The 15,466-nt window shown below is 46.9% G+C and overlaps 1 protein-coding gene across 2 annotated transcripts in view; it reads left to right on the top strand.

The window, feature by feature from the left end:
* The window catches only part of Arid1a (AT-rich interaction domain 1A), a 75,213-nt gene extending 65,593 nt beyond the window's left edge, over window positions 1-9,620 (top strand). Inside the window, exons 13-20 of one of the 2 annotated variants that reach the window (XM_028759547.1) lie at window positions 520-652; window positions 819-997; window positions 1,415-1,565; window positions 1,646-1,795; window positions 1,873-1,969; window positions 2,420-3,311; window positions 3,616-3,746; window positions 6,574-9,620. In XM_028759547.1, coding sequence (XP_028615380.1) covers window positions 520-652; window positions 819-997; window positions 1,415-1,565; window positions 1,646-1,795; window positions 1,873-1,969; window positions 2,420-3,311; window positions 3,616-3,746; window positions 6,574-8,301 — 3,461 coding nt within the window. In that variant the 3' untranslated portion in view covers window positions 8,302-9,620. The remainder of the gene's footprint in view (window positions 1-519; window positions 653-818; window positions 998-1,414; window positions 1,566-1,645; window positions 1,796-1,872; window positions 1,970-2,419; window positions 3,312-3,615; window positions 3,747-6,573) is intronic. The other variant, XM_028759548.1, reaches the window with a different exon arrangement.
* The last annotated feature ends 5,846 nt before the right edge of the window (window positions 9,621-15,466 follow it).

Below are 15,466 nucleotides of genomic sequence, written 5' to 3'. Positions count from 1 at the left end.
TTGGGATGCTACCTGCACCTTGGACGGCCTGGTGTGAAACGCTGTGCACCTGGCTCTTCAAAGCCACAAATGCAGCCAAACGTCAGACATCAGAGTGGGGGGTGGGGGGATATTCATTTATTGTAACTCAGTTGTGCAGCTCTTGTGTGTGAACTTTCACGTGCCAGTGTTCTATCAGGACATGCCTGCATAGGCGACATCCCTTTTCTATGACTTGGCCTTTTTTATCACCAGCTGTGAGAAGTCTGCTCAGATCTGCTCAGTGTTCTTAGGAACATCTCTTACCGAGGTATCCTGGGAAGACAAACACAGTGTCAGTCCCAGTACTCCAGAGCCTGAAAGAAAGGGATCACCAGTTCCAGCCAGCCTGGGCTACACAGTATGAGACCCTGTCTAAAAAGAAACAGACTCATAAAAATAAACATGCACACACACATACATTCTATAGCATTCATAATTATGTAAGAGTTAAATACTTTTCTTTCTAGTTAGCTGCTCACTCTATATCTTTGTCCACAGCGGGATCAGGGTCTATGCAGGGGCCACAAACTCCTCAGTCCACCAGCAGTTCTATGGCAGAAGGAGGAGACCTGAAGCCACCAACTCCAGCATCCACACCACACAGTCAAATTCCCCCTTTACCAGGCATGAGGTAAGGCTCGTGATCAGGAATCATGCCTCTGGAGGTAAAATTTGGCTAACCGAAGGGTGGTTCATCCCTCTCTTCACTTGCCCCACCTGTGTCTCCTGGGGTTCTTGGCTTAACTGAGGAATTGCTCTGTCTGTTGGGGGATTCATTAGTTTTCCTCACTCTGGAGCAGGAGCAACTCAGTTGGAATCCAGGATGCCTTTCCTGATGGAAGTGACCCCACATTCCAGAAGCAGCGGAATTCCATGACTCCAAACCCTGGGTACCAGCCCAGTATGAATACCTCTGACATGATGGGGCGCATGTCCTATGAGCCAAATAAGGATCCTTATGGCAGCATGAGGAAAGGTAACTGACGCTGGCTTATGCTTAGGGAGTTTGAGTAGTGTGGTGGTATTGCTGAAATAGCCTCTAAAACGCTTCTCTGTGTGTCCCCGCACTATACCCTTCTCCCTACCTGCCTTCCCTCTTTTCCTTTCTGGGGTGATGCTAGAGGTTAAAGCTAGGAAATCACTTATGCTAGCTTAGCATCATCCCACTGCGCCTCTGGGCCAGCCACCTTTTTTTTTTTCTTCTTCTCCCTCCTCCTCCTTTTCTCTTTGAACTCGCTTCACCTAGCCACTCTTGAGACTTGACATTCTCTACTTAGCATGTAGGAAAGAAATGGAAGAAGCCGTCCCCTGGAACTGTGGGGTAGGGTTGTATGGATTGCCGAGCCTGCCAACTGTTGGTTTTCTCACTCCTTGCCTTCATCTCTGTGCTCAGCTCCGGGAAGTGACCCCTTCATGTCCTCAGGGCAGGGCCCCAACGGCGGCATGGGGGACCCCTACAGCCGTGCCGCTGGCCCTGGGCTGGGAAACGTGGCGATGGGACCACGACAGCACTATCCCTATGGAGGTCCTTACGACAGAGTGAGGTGAGCCCCTGCACTTGTGCTACTATCCCTGCTACCCTGAAGCTATGCTGTGCTCAATTCTCTTCTCCAACTTTGTTTAGGACAGAGCCTGGACTCGGGCCTGAAGGAAATATGGGCACTGGAGCCCCTCAGCCAAATCTTATGCCTTCCACCCCAGATTCGGGGATGTATTCTCCTAGCCGCTACCCCCCACAGCAGCAGCCGCAGCAGCAGCCGCAGCAGCAGCAACGGTGAGTAAATCCTGATTCCTCTGCCCATGTTGCTCAGGTTTTGTGATTCTCTACCCTGACCCATTTCTCTTCTGCAGACATGATTCCTATGGCAATCAATTCTCCACCCAAGGCACCCCTTCCAGCAGCCCCTTCCCCAGCCAGCAGACCACAATGTATCAGCAGCAGCAGCAGGTGAGAAAGGTAGTTGGGGATATACTGGTACACCCCTTGAAAGCAATAGGCAACCAGGTGTAATTGGTAGCACTCTATAAAGTTCACTTTGGCTACTACGTTGGTATTCCTCTTACCCAACTAGGCAGTTCTACTTAGAGAGTCACGTGTGTTCCTTGTTTATCAGGTCTCTCTTCTGAATGGGCTAGAAACAGAGATTGTTTTGACTTTTGATGTTTTATTTATTTTTCTATTTGAAAGGAGAACTCTAGAAGAGAAAATAGTGGTTGCTCTCAGAAACAGCTTCAAAAGATAATTTACAAAGTGTTTGGTTTCTTGGCATCTGTCCTGTCTTTCAGAGGGGCAAAGAAATGAGTTAATATCTAATGAGCAGAAGCCGTCCATGACTCTGGTGACTTTTGTGTGACTTGGTACACAATATTAATTTCCCCTCTACTTTCTCTGTCTTAGAATTATAAGAGGCCAATGGATGGCACGTATGGCCCTCCTGCCAAGCGGCACGAAGGGGAGATGTACAGCGTGCCATATAGCGCTGGGCAAGGGCAGCCGCAGCAGCAGCAGCTGCCCACAGCTCAGCCCCAGTCTGCCAGCCAGCCACAAGCTGCCCAGCCTTCCCCTCAGCAGGATGTGTACAACCAGTACAGCAACGCCTACCCTGCAACTGCCACCACTGCTACTGAGCGCCGACCGGCAGGCGGCCCCCAGAACCAATTTCCATTCCAGTTTGGCCGAGACCGAGTCTCTGCACCTCCTGGTTCCAATGCCCAGCAGAACATGCCACCACAAATGATGGGCGGCCCCATGCAGGCATCAGCTGAGGTTGCTCAGCAAGGCACCATGTGGCAGGGGCGAAATGACATGACCTACAACTATGCCAACCGGCAGAACACAGGCTCCGCCCCCCAGGGTCCTGCGTATCATGGTGTGAACCGAACAGATGAGATGCTCCACACAGACCAGAGGGCCAACCATGAAGGCCCATGGCCCGCCCATGGCACACGACAGCCTCCGTATGGTCCTTCAGCCCCTGTTCCCCCTATGACAAGACCCCCTCCATCTAATTACCAGCCCCCACCAAGCATGCAGAATCACATTCCTCAGGTATCCAGCCCTGCTCCCCTCCCCCGGCCCATGGAGAACCGTACTTCTCCTAGCAAGTCTCCATTCCTACACTCTGGGATGAAAATGCAAAAGGCAGGTCCACCAGTGCCTGCTTCGCACATAGCCCCTACCCCTGTGCAGCCACCTATGATTCGGCGGGATATCACCTTCCCACCTGGCTCTGTAGAGGCCACACAGCCTGTGTTGAAGCAGAGAAGGCGACTCACAATGAAAGACATTGGTAAGGAGACCTCCCTGACTAGGTGGCTCAATCTACCCCTTTCCATCTTTCACATGGTTCCCTCCATCCCAATATCCTGGATGTGGTTAAATCTGGTACAGTATTTACTAAAAGAAAGCCAAAGAATTTGGAGGATGGAAGAAATAAGCTGATTTCAGGTTTTTCTTCAAGGCTCTGCCATATGCTGGTGTCCTAGACAGCTTAGAAGCAATGAAGTCAGACTAGCCTGACTAATGGAACAGCCTTGGGGGTGCCTCTAGCCAGCTGGGGCTTGGTGGATGGACAACACAGAGGTTTATTTCAGGAACCCCGGAGGCATGGCGGGTAATGATGTCCCTCAAGTCTGGGCTCCTGGCAGAGAGCACGTGGGCGTTAGACACCATTAACATCCTACTGTATGATGACAACAGCATCATGACCTTCAACCTCAGCCAGGTGAGTAGAGTCTGGGCAAGGTGGGGAAGGTACTGTTGATACAGATAAAACTATGTCACAGCAGAAACGAAGACATCCTTGGCCCTTGTCACTGTGCTGGAAGACTTCTTGCTTGCAGTTTGTGTCCCTTGACCCCCAAGTGGGGATGGAGCATTGGAAGCAGTGGTAACTTACATGAGTTGTAAAGACTGAGTTCAAAAGGAACTCAGTTGTTGCTTTCAAGACAGGGTTTCTCACCGGGCAGTGGTGGTGCACGCCTTTAATCCCAGTACTTGGGAAGCAGAGGCAGGCTAATTTCTGAGATGGAGGCCAGCCTGGTCTAAAAAGTGAGTTCCAGGACAGCCAGGACTACACAGAGAAACCCTGTCTCAAAAAAAAACAAAAAAACAAAAAAACTGAAACAAGAAATATAGGATTTCTCTTTAGAGCTCTGGCTGTCCTGTCAAAAGGAATTTTATTTGGGAGAAAGGATTTCATTATTCTTTAGGGGGCTTGTTGTTTTGACACAGGGTCTTAATAAAGTTACTTGTATGGAGGCAGCCACAAAACATGGTGCTTCTGTCTTAGCATCCCTAAACTACCATGTTCAGCAGGAGATTTGCTTTTGTTTTATGAGATTGTGTGTGTGTGTGTGTGTGTGTGTGTGTGTGTGTGTAGGGTACACACGCACCCCTTCCTGGCTGTAGTGGAACTTGATTTGTAGACTCAAGAGATGCACCTGCTCCTAAATAGTGGGATTAAAGGCACTCTGCACAGCTGGGAGAAACTTTTTGTTACTGGTAAGGATCCAGCAAGATGGCTCTGTGTACAAAGGCATTTGTCACTGGAACCTGGGTTCAGTTCCCAGAGAAAGCTCTAAAGAGAAAGACCCGACTCCAGAGGCCGTCTCCCTCCTTCCATAATGCTTCCTCTCGTTCATTTATTAATTTTTTTTCAAGACAGGGTTTCTGTGTTTACCCCTGGCTATAGACCAGGCTGGACTCAAATTTTGAGCTCTTCCTGACTCACTCATCCTCCCAAGTGCTGGGACTAAAGGCATACACCAGGACCACTGTCCTTCTTTCATTTCCTTTTTTCTTTAATTAAAAAGAACTTCAAGCCTGGAGAGTGGGGTTGTCAGTTAGATTGTAAGATGTTTCCCTAACATGCTCATAGCCCAGAGATGGACTTCTAGTAGCACATAAAACAGGGTGGTGGTGCACACATAATCCCAGCACTTGGGAGCTGTAGGTAGGAGATCAGAAGTTCAAAGTCATCTTTGGTTATCTAGACAGTTTGGGACTAGCATGGGACACATGAGATTTCGTATGTTACAGAAAAATTATTACTATTATTATGATGATGGCAGAAGTAAAGAAGATAGACTACTGGGGACATTTCCAGTCTACCAGGAAAAGTATGGTAGTATCTATTAGTGATTTGTGTGGTTCCCTTCCTCCCCTCCCCTCTCTATTTCTACGCTTAAATAAAAGAATTGCTGATCTTAGTCTTCTTGAATGGGTGTGACATGTCTGTGGGTGCTGGGAATCTAACTTTTATTTTCAGGAAGAGCAGCCAGTGCTCTTAACTGTTGATCCATCTTCAGCTCCTACTACTGTGTATGTCAATGTATATTTGAATCTTTGTTCCCATTTGTTGATGGAGGAACCAACTAGAGGACACTTCATCAGATTAATGTGTTCTTGCTTTGTTGACTGTTGTTTCACAGTGTCATTTTTACAGGAGAGTTGAGCTAATGCACTCAAGATTCATTTTGGTTTTCTGAAACAGTTTTACTGTATCCCTGGCTGACTTAGAACTTACTTTGTATGGGACCCAAACTTACAGAAATCCACCTGCCTCTACCTCCCAAGTGCTGGATCAAGTGCACATCCACTCACAGTCTTATTTTTGCCCAGGTTCACATAGCTGTCAGCATCTTTCTGGTTACAAAGCCTGCCTTTATATAGGTTGTGATTTTTTGATAAAGGATATCACATTGTAGTTCATGCTAGTCTGGAACTCACTATATATGCCGGGCTGGCCTTGAACTACAGACCTCTGCCTCAGTCTCCCAAACCCTTGAATTATATTTGTGGTTCACCATAGATGTTGAAAGCATGATTATTTCCATTCTATAATAGTCTTGTCCACCAGAAAGTAAGGGATACATTTTGTGCACTTCCAATATGCCATGACCAACTTTACAATGCTTAGGGCTTTGTCATCATTTCATACAGCTAATTTCTGGGAAAAGCAGCATTAAACCAAGATCTTTACAATTCTAATAATCAGGTGGATGGATGGATTTCAGGCAAAAGTTAACGTGACTAGACACTAGTGGAGAGTAGATGAACATCCGTTGCCAGTGCATTTCCTTTTCTTGCTCATGTTGGGAAGGGAGTCATCCCAGCTTAGACTTGGGCTCCATATGGCCATGAGATAACAGATCACCTTAAAAGGACAATGGAAGTCACCAGATGCCTAGTGAAAAACACAGCATACATTCAGAAAGAAGTGTTTTAAACGGATTGGGTGTTGCTGACAGGTGAAGTAATAGACTGTAGCCTGCTGGAAGCAGCCTTATGTGACCATTGTTTGGGTCAAAGAAAACTTTGTTCCTTTTCTTTGGGAAGGAAGTGGTTCTAGAGAAGTAAAGAGCAGCGTGTGGAGAACCCTTTAGAATGGAAACAGCTCTGCCTCCTTCCTACATGAGAGAAATGTGTTGAGCTAGAAAGAAAGGAAGGAAAGAAAGGAAGGAAGTGGGGAGAGGGAGAGCTGGACAGGATTTTAGGGACTCCTGTCAAGAATTTTTCCCATCCTTTATTTCCTTTTCTCTCTCTTTCAGCTCCCAGGATTGCTAGAGCTCCTTGTGGAATATTTTCGTCGATGCCTGATTGAAATCTTTGGCATTTTAAAGGAGTATGAGGTGGGGGACCCAGGACAGAGAACATTACTAGACCCTGGGAGATTCACCAAGGTGTCTAGTCCAGCCCCCACAGAGGAAGAAGAGGAAGAAGAACGCCTAGATCCTAAACTGGAGGAGGAAGAGGAAGAAGGGGTTGGAAATGATGAGGAGATGGCCTTTTTGGGCAAGGACAAGCCATCTTCAGAGAATAGTGAGGAGAAGCTAGTCAGTAAGTTTGACAAGCTTCCAGTAAAGATTGTGCAGAAGAATGACCCATTTGTGGTGGACTGCTCAGATAAGCTGGGGCGTGTGCAGGAGTTTGACAGTGGCCTGCTCCACTGGAGGATTGGTGGTGGGGACACCACTGAGCACATCCAGACCCACTTTGAAAGCAAGATAGAACTGCTGCCTTCCCGGCCTTCTGTGCCCTGCCTAATACCCCCTCGGAAACACCTCACGACAGCAGAGGGTACACCAGGGACAACTGAGCAGGAGGGCCCCCCGCCTGATGGCCTTCCAGAAAAAAGGATCACAGCCACTATGGATGACATGTTGTCCACCCGGTCTAGCACATTGACCGATGAGGGAACAAAGAGTGCAGAGGCCACCAAGGAAAGCAGCAAGTTTCCATTTGGCATTAACCCAGCACAGAGCCACCGAAACATCAAAATTTTAGAGGACGAACCTCACAGTAAGGATGAGACCCCACTGTGTACCCTTCTGGACTGGCAAGATTCCCTTGCTAAGCGCTGTGTCTGTGTCTCCAATACCATCCGGAGCCTGTCGTTTGTCCCAGGCAACGACTTTGAGATGTCTAAACACCCAGGGCTGCTGCTTATCCTGGGCAAGCTGATCCTGCTGCACCATAAGCACCCAGAGCGGAAGCAGGCACCACTGACTTATGAGAAGGAGGAGGAGCAGGACCAAGGGGTGAGCTGTGACAAAGTGGAGTGGTGGTGGGACTGCTTGGAGATGCTCCGGGAAAACACACTGGTCACCCTCGCCAACATCTCGGGGCAGTTGGACCTATCCCCGTACCCTGAGAGCATCTGCCTGCCTGTTCTGGACGGACTCCTACACTGGGCAGTTTGCCCTTCAGCTGAAGCCCAGGACCCTTTCTCAACTTTAGGCCCCAATGCCGTCCTCTCTCCCCAGAGATTGGTCTTGGAAACCCTCAGCAAACTCAGCATCCAGGACAACAATGTGGACCTGATCCTGGCCACGCCCCCTTTTAGCCGCCTGGAGAAGTTGTATAGTACCATGGTGCGCTTCCTCAGTGACCGAAAGAACCCAGTGTGCCGGGAGATGGCCGTGGTACTGCTTGCAAATCTGGCACAGGGGGACAGCCTGGCAGCACGGGCCATTGCAGTGCAGAAGGGCAGCATCGGCAACCTCCTGGGTTTTCTGGAGGACAGCCTTGCTGCCACACAGTTCCAGCAGAGCCAGGCAAGCCTCCTCCATATGCAGAACCCACCCTTTGAACCAACAAGTGTGGACATGATGCGGCGGGCTGCCCGAGCACTGCTTGCCCTGGCCAAGGTGGACGAGAACCACTCAGAGTTCACTCTGTATGAGTCACGGCTGTTGGACATCTCCGTGTCACCATTGATGAACTCATTGGTTTCACAAGTCATTTGTGATGTACTGTTTTTGATTGGCCAGTCATGACAGCCGTGGGACACCTCCCCTCCCCGTGTGTGTGTGAGTGTGTGGAGAACTTAGAAACTGACTGTTGCCCTTTATTTATGCAAAACCACCTCAGAATCCAGTTTACCCTGTGCTGTCCAGCTTCTCCCTTGGGAAAGCCTCTCCTATTTCTCTTTCCTCCCCACCCTCACTCCCTCACACCTTTCTGTTCCTCACCCTCACCTGCTCCCCTCAGGACCCTGCCCTATTGAAAAGACAAAGCTCTGCCTACATAGAAGACTTTTTTATTTTAACCAAAGTTACTGTTGTTTACAGTGAGTTTGGGGAAAAAAAATGGCTTTCCCGGTCCTTGCATCAGCGGGATGCCACATTTCATAACTGTTTTTAATGGTTAAAAAAAAAAAAGGAAAAAAAATACAAAAAAACCCTGAAGGACAAAGGTGACTGCTGAGCTGTGTGGTTTGTCGCTGTCCATTCACAATCTCGCAGGAGCCAAGAAGTTGGCAGTTGTGAGCAGAGCCTGTTGACTGGAGAGGCCTGTGCAGTAGAGTGGAGATCCTCTCATGTACTGTACTGTACACCTGATACTGTAAACATACTGTAATAATAATGTCTCACATGGGAACGAGGGAAGACGCTGGGTCAGCAGCAAGCTGTAGTTTTTAAAAATGTTTTTAGTTAAATGTTGAGGAGATAAAAAAAGGCTTTTCCCCCAAAGTATCATGTGTGAACCTACAACACCCTGACCTCTTTCTCTCCTCCTTGATTGTATGAATAACCCTGAGATCACCTCTTAGAACTGGTTTTAACCTTTAGCTGCAGCGGCTGCGCTGCCACGTGTGTATATATATGACGTTGTACATTGCACATACCCTTGAATCTCCACAGGTTGGTCCCCTTCCCAGCTGCCCCTTTATAGTATGGCGAGTTAACAAGTTGGTGACCTGCACAAGGAGACACAGCTATTTAATCTCTTGCCAGACATTGCCCCTCTTGGAGCGATGCTCTACAGGTCTCTGTAAAAAGTCCTTGCTGTCTCAGCAGCCAATCAACTTACAGTTTATTTTTTTCTGGGTTTTTGTTTTGTTTTGTTTCCTTTCTAATCGAGGTGTGAAAAAGTTCTAGGTTCAGTTGAAGTTCCTGATGAAGAAACACAATTGAGATTTTTTCAGTGATAAAATCTGCATATTTGTATTTCAACAATGTAGCTAAAAACTTGATGTAAATTCCTCCTTTTTTTCCTTTTTTGGCTTAATGAATATCATTTATTCAGTATGAAATCTTTATACTATATGTTCCACGTGTTAAGAATAAATGTACATTAAATCTTGGTAAGACTTTGTGAGGCTTTTTTTATTTTCAAATTATTTAAGAGCTTTACCTGTGGCTAGAAAGATAGGCAGCACAGCACTTTTAGGAGGACTCATCTTTGGTGGCTGACAGCCTCCTGTCCGATACCATGGGATCTGACCCTTCTGACGCGGCCTCCTATACCTGTATCCACATGGACTGGGGACAGAACACACACAGAGAGAGAGAGAGAGGGAGAGAGAGAGAGACAGAGAGAGAGAGAGAGAGAGAGAGAGACAGAGAGAGAGAGAGACAGAACTAAATCTTTGGAGAGAGAACGCTCAGTGATTAAGAACTCTTGCTTTTATGTAGGTCCCAGGCTCAATCTCAGCACTCACTTTGTAGCTTACAACCATCTTTCTGTAACTCCAGTTCCAGGGATGATCCAACACCACCACATGTAGCACAGTCTGATTCTGTGGGGCCCATGTACACAGGACAGTGCACATACATAAAACTAAACAAAATCTTTAGCCAGGTTAGATCCTGCCTCAATAAAATAATTTTTAAAAGTAATAGAAGCTGCCGGGCGGTGGTGGTGCACGCCTTTAATCCTAGCACTTGGGAGGCAGAGGCAGGCGGATTTCTGAGTTCGAGGCCAGCCTGGTCTACAGAGTGAGTTCCAGGACAGCCAGGGCTACATAGAGAAACCCTGTCTCGAAAAACCAAAAAAAAAACCAAAAAAACCTTGACCTTCTGTAGAGTGTGAGGAGTCCTGTTCTCCTGAACACCCCTAATATTCTCTCCTAAGTAGTGGTTGACAAAAGAGAAATAGCCTTTACCTAGAAGCAGTTAGATCTGCAATCTGGCGTTCTCGTGGGAGAAAAAAATGTGCCTGTGTGTGAAACTGGTCTGGAAGCATATTTTTCTCAAAGTTTTTGCAGTAAATAGCACGTCCAAACTTTGATGTTTGGCCTGAAAAATTCTTTTACACATTTCTTTTTGATGTTTGTGTGACTTTTGAGACAAGGTCTCACTGTAGTTGAGTTTGTTGTAGAACTCACCTTGCAGAACAGGCTGGCCTGAACACAAGAGGTCTGTGAGATCTTCCTGCTTCTGCCTCCTGAGATTAAAGGCCTATGGTATCACGCTGGACTCTTTACTCTTCTACATCCAGTTGTCACTCTTGAGGAAAGTACCCTCAAGTCTAGCCACTGCCACCAGAAGTTCATCACTGTCACATAGTTCTCAAGTTCTTTTGGTTTTTCGAGACAGGGTTTCTCTGTGTAGCCCTGGCTGTCCTGGAACTCACTCTGTAGACCAGGCTGGCCTCGAACTCAGAAATCCGCCTGCCTCTGCCTCCCAAGCGCTGGGACTAAAGGCGTGCACCACCACTGCCCAGCAGTTCTTAAGTTCTTAAAGTAGCCTTCTCATCCTGTGCTTTGTTTTGGGTACAAACATACAACCACAGGAAGCCATTAAAAGTCGGAGCAAACTCCTATAATACTCAAGGCATGAAAAAAACTCAACTCCTAGGTATAGTGACATGCACCTTAAGTCCTAAGAACTCAGGCAGAGGCCAGGCTGCCTAGACTTACAGGTCAACTTGGTCTACATAGTCTCTCAAAAATGGGGAGTTGGGGGAGGGAAGGGATCCAAAGCCTTTATGTCATGAGACTTCTTTGTCCTGTCATTCATCTGGCTGGCTCCTACCCTCTTGTGCTCTACTGTCCAGTTTCCACCTTGGAGTTGTACTTTATGTTCTACCACAGCAGAACACTCTCAGCAGATAGTTGCATACACCGCTCACATTCTCATCTTGCCTTTGTTCGTATGTCAGACATGCGTCGTAGAACATGTTGCCTTACATGTCCGAGGCTTAGAGTTAGGGCTCAACCTCTGAAAAGAGAGTCGGCTAGCAAGATGACTCAACTTCTAAAGATACTTCTTGCCCAACCTAATGACCTGAGTTCACACCCCAGTTCCCCAAGACCCACATGCTAGGAGAGAACCCTCTTTCCCCTACTTTTGAATTTTCCTCTGGCCTTCACTTGCACAGGAACACACACGGGAATACTCAGTCCCATATTCCTGATCACATTTATGTTGAGACAAGGGCTCATGTAGCTCAGGCCTCAAACTTGCTAGGTAACCTGGTATTAAACACTTTATTTTAAATTACAGTCTGAGGTGGTTAAAGGGTTAAAAATCCAAAAGGGAATACTGGATTTCCTGAAGTTACAGCCAGTTGTGAGCTGTCCAGCATAGATACTGAGAATCAGTAAAGAGCACTGGCTGAAGACCAGGTTCGGTTCCCAGCACTGATATGGGAGCTTACTAATGTTTGTAACTGCAGTCCCAGGGGTTCTTAGGCCCTTATCTGGCCTCCATGGGCACCAGGCACACAAATGCTGGCAAAACGCTCATACACAAAAGTGTTTTCCCTCCTTTCTCTCCCCATCTTGCTTTCCTTACTTCTCTGCCATCTTCCACTGAAATACAGACATAGTTTGTGAGGCTCATGGCTCCATACCTTCCTGACACGCCCTAGCACACCGCATTTCCTTAATAACTAGCTGAGTGGCATCATAGCAACAGATGCAGTTGCTTTTAGGTCAGTTTTATAATATCTCCTTTCTCTTCATCCCTCTATCATTCCTTCCCTTAGGAAAGTGGACAAAATTAAAGTTCAGATTTTTTTTTTCCTGGAACAATAAGATGCTAACAAAAGATGATTATAAAAACTTAGGGAGACCTGAGACTGTTTTCTGATGCACACCTATCAACTGAACAAAATATATTGCAAATAGTCCTACAACACCCTTGAGGTAAGTGTAAGGGCTCCCTTTCATATGCAAACGAAGGCCCTCAGACCAAGGTCCTAGTTCTTCCCAGCAAGTGGCACTCCACACTTCCTCCATCCACAGCTTCCACTGGGAGGTTGGTTTCTATTGTCTTTGGCATGAGGCAAAAGTGTCTCAAGAATTTTAGGCAAGTGCTCCTCAGACTTGTCGTCAGACTTGATGTGGCTGTTAATATTAAGAATGAGGAATAAGAACTTACTGAGGAAGAAACCTTTGACAACCAAGATGGTTTCTCATTTTAAAGGGGGTGGGGGAGGGACTTTTCATATCTTTATTTTACTTAGTAATACCAGTAGCTATTTTTGTAATGGAACTCTTAAGTTCCCGCTTCCTAGTCTAGAAAGTGCATTTCTGGGCTGTGTGTGGAGCATTACCTAGGAGTTCGGTTTCCTGGGCTCCTTTCATCTGCTCTCCTGCAATTCCGGGGACAACCTAGCCCAGTCTCCAGTTTCTGACTGGAACCACTGGCAAAGAGGACTGCTGACCAGTGAGCTGTGAGTAATTGGCTTTTGAGAAGTAAATAGAACCTGGCCAGTAGAGAACCCGGGGTGTGGCTAGTAGTTCTTTTCCCAGGCTCCTCCCTCCCCCACCCCCAAATGACCTTAACCTTCTTTCAGAGCTGGACAGCAGCCAAGTCCTGCCTAAACAATACTCTGAAACTCATTGGCTCCTTTGCTTGGCAGCCACTGCCACCCCCAAGGGGCTAAGGCCTTCCCACCATGCCTCTCAGTGGAGTCAAGGTTTCTAACTATTGAAAGGCAAACACTGAAGGAAGTGTTTTAGTAACATGACTGTAGTTTTTGAAGCATCCATGTTTGGTAACTGCACCTGGAGACAGGTCTTAGTAATCTGGGGTGGGTGAGCATCTTCAAGTGACATGGCAGAGGTCAAACAGGATACTTTTAGCAAATGTCTGAGACCTAATTGGTGTCATCTCTGATGTCAAGATGGCTGTAAATACCACCTTGCATCCTTGGAAACTATCAGTCGGTGATTTTTTATGTTCAGCCAAAAGAAGTATCAAGTTCTGGAAAGGTATGACTTCTGTTCATCACGAGCCTTAGACTAGCCCACTGACTGTAGATGGTAAGGAATCAGAGGGTGGCCAGGCAGTGGTGGCACATGCCTTCAATCTTAGCACTCAGGAGGCAGAGGCAGGCAGATCTCGGTGAGTTTGAGCCCAGTTTGATCTACAGAGCCAGTTTCAGGACAGCCAGGGCTACATAGAGAAACCGTCTTGAACAACCAATAAAGAAAGCACAAACTGTGGTCCTTTTCATCACTAAGGCTTTTTGAGTCCAGTGTCTTGTTTCAAATCAGAGTCAGCTACTGCAATCTCAGAATTAGGGGGGGTTAAAAAGCTTAATGCCCGGAAATACAACTAGAGAGAACAGATACATACACTGGGCTGTTTCTCCCCTGCCTTCCCCTCCCCTCCGTCTGAGGCCCAGGTCACCTCAGGTGTGGGAGCAGGGACAAGGTAGGGAAACTACAAGGAGGAATAAAGTTATCAGATTGCTTCAGGGAGGTAACCTGACTTCTCTCTCGTGGGAGAACTGTTCTCTGGGCATAGGGTTAGGACAGCTTGTTTTTAAAGAGTATTTTATGCTACTTAAGCAAAAATCCTATGAGGGCAAGGACTGAACACATCTTCCTCAGGGGGACTTCCCCATTGCCTGGGTCATGGTATGGCTCCATTGGAAGAAAAAGAAGGTAGGTGCTATTAGGACTTGCTATGCCTTATATATGATACGAAATACAGTTCCTAAAGGTCCTTAGCCAGGAAGAGGTAAACAGGTGTAAACTTGGGAACAGTTACAGTAAAATGAAGCAGTTGGGCATGGTGCCTCACACGTGTAAATAACCCTAGCCCTCAGGAGGCTGTGGTAGGGAGGACCATGAGTTTGAGGCCAGCCTAGGCTACATAGTAAGACTCTTCTCTTTTTTTTTTTTTTTGTTTTGTTTTTTGTTTTGTTTTGTTTTGTTTTTCAAGAGACTGTTCTCAACAATATATTAATTGAACCAACTTGGAAGGCTGGGACCTGACTTCAAAACATTTGTGGCCTTGGCCACTTCCCTTAGTGAGCCTTAGTTTCCTTGTCTGTAAAATACGGCATCAAGTTAAAATCAAGTTAAATTCAGCAGACACAAAACAGACAAAGTACAGTGGGTTTTGTTGCTGTTATTTCTGTGGTGCTAGTGATAAAGTCTAGGACAAATGTCTCATACTCCCTGTCCAAGCTGCCTCTCAAGTGCTCTAACACTTGGGTGAAAGATTGCCCTGGTCTTCCATTATATACAGAAGCTAATTTTTCCAAAAGAGGAAAACAAGTACCAAAATGTCATGGACAAGATGAAGTGGATGATGTTAAAACAGGGACAGACAGAACAGGGTGGTGGATTCGGATGGGTAGTTTGTCCCTGAAGGCAAAAGGTAGTCTGGTGTGATAATGTTTCAGGCAAGAAAATCAGCAAATACAGAGGCAGACAAGTTCCAAGGACGAAAATGGTGTCATCCCCTTGAATGTTAAGTTTCTAGAATGTACATTGCTTACACTGATCAGCTTAGAGATCTTTGTGGTAAAACTGTTGCCTTATAGTGTGAGGTATTTTCTTCCTAATGCCAGGTGGGAGATGTGCTCTTTCTGGAGGCCGGCACATGGCTGCCTGTCTCCCTTGCCTTCTCTCCTTCTAGTGGCTCAGCAGACTCCATTTTTAACTGTAGGCTCTGAAGGCAAACTGCTCAGTGCTGTCTCTTTCACCTCTCACTCACAGCCTTGGAGTCCCACGACCCCCTCCCATCCCATCCTGACACCTTCCAGTCCAAAAAGCCAGAGTGTCAGGGCTTTGAGAGCACAAGATTCTGCTTCCTTGTTTTCTGTAGGAGCAGAAGCCAGAAAATGAAACGGGAAACAGAGCAGAAGAGAAGGGGGTTGGGTGGCTGGAACGGGAAGGAAGGAGAAATTGCAGCCAAGTGCAACTGAAGATCTAGACAAAGTTCTACCTCCTGAGGAAGGGTGTTTCAGCAAACA

The sequence above is a fragment of the Grammomys surdaster genome, unplaced genomic scaffold, assembly GCF_004785775.1.
Source record: "Grammomys surdaster isolate TR1022 unplaced genomic scaffold, NIH_TR_1.0 126313, whole genome shotgun sequence".
In the NCBI taxonomy this organism is placed as follows: Eukaryota; Metazoa; Chordata; class Mammalia; order Rodentia; family Muridae; genus Grammomys; species Grammomys surdaster.
This window is presented reverse-complemented; position numbering and strand designations above follow the sequence as displayed.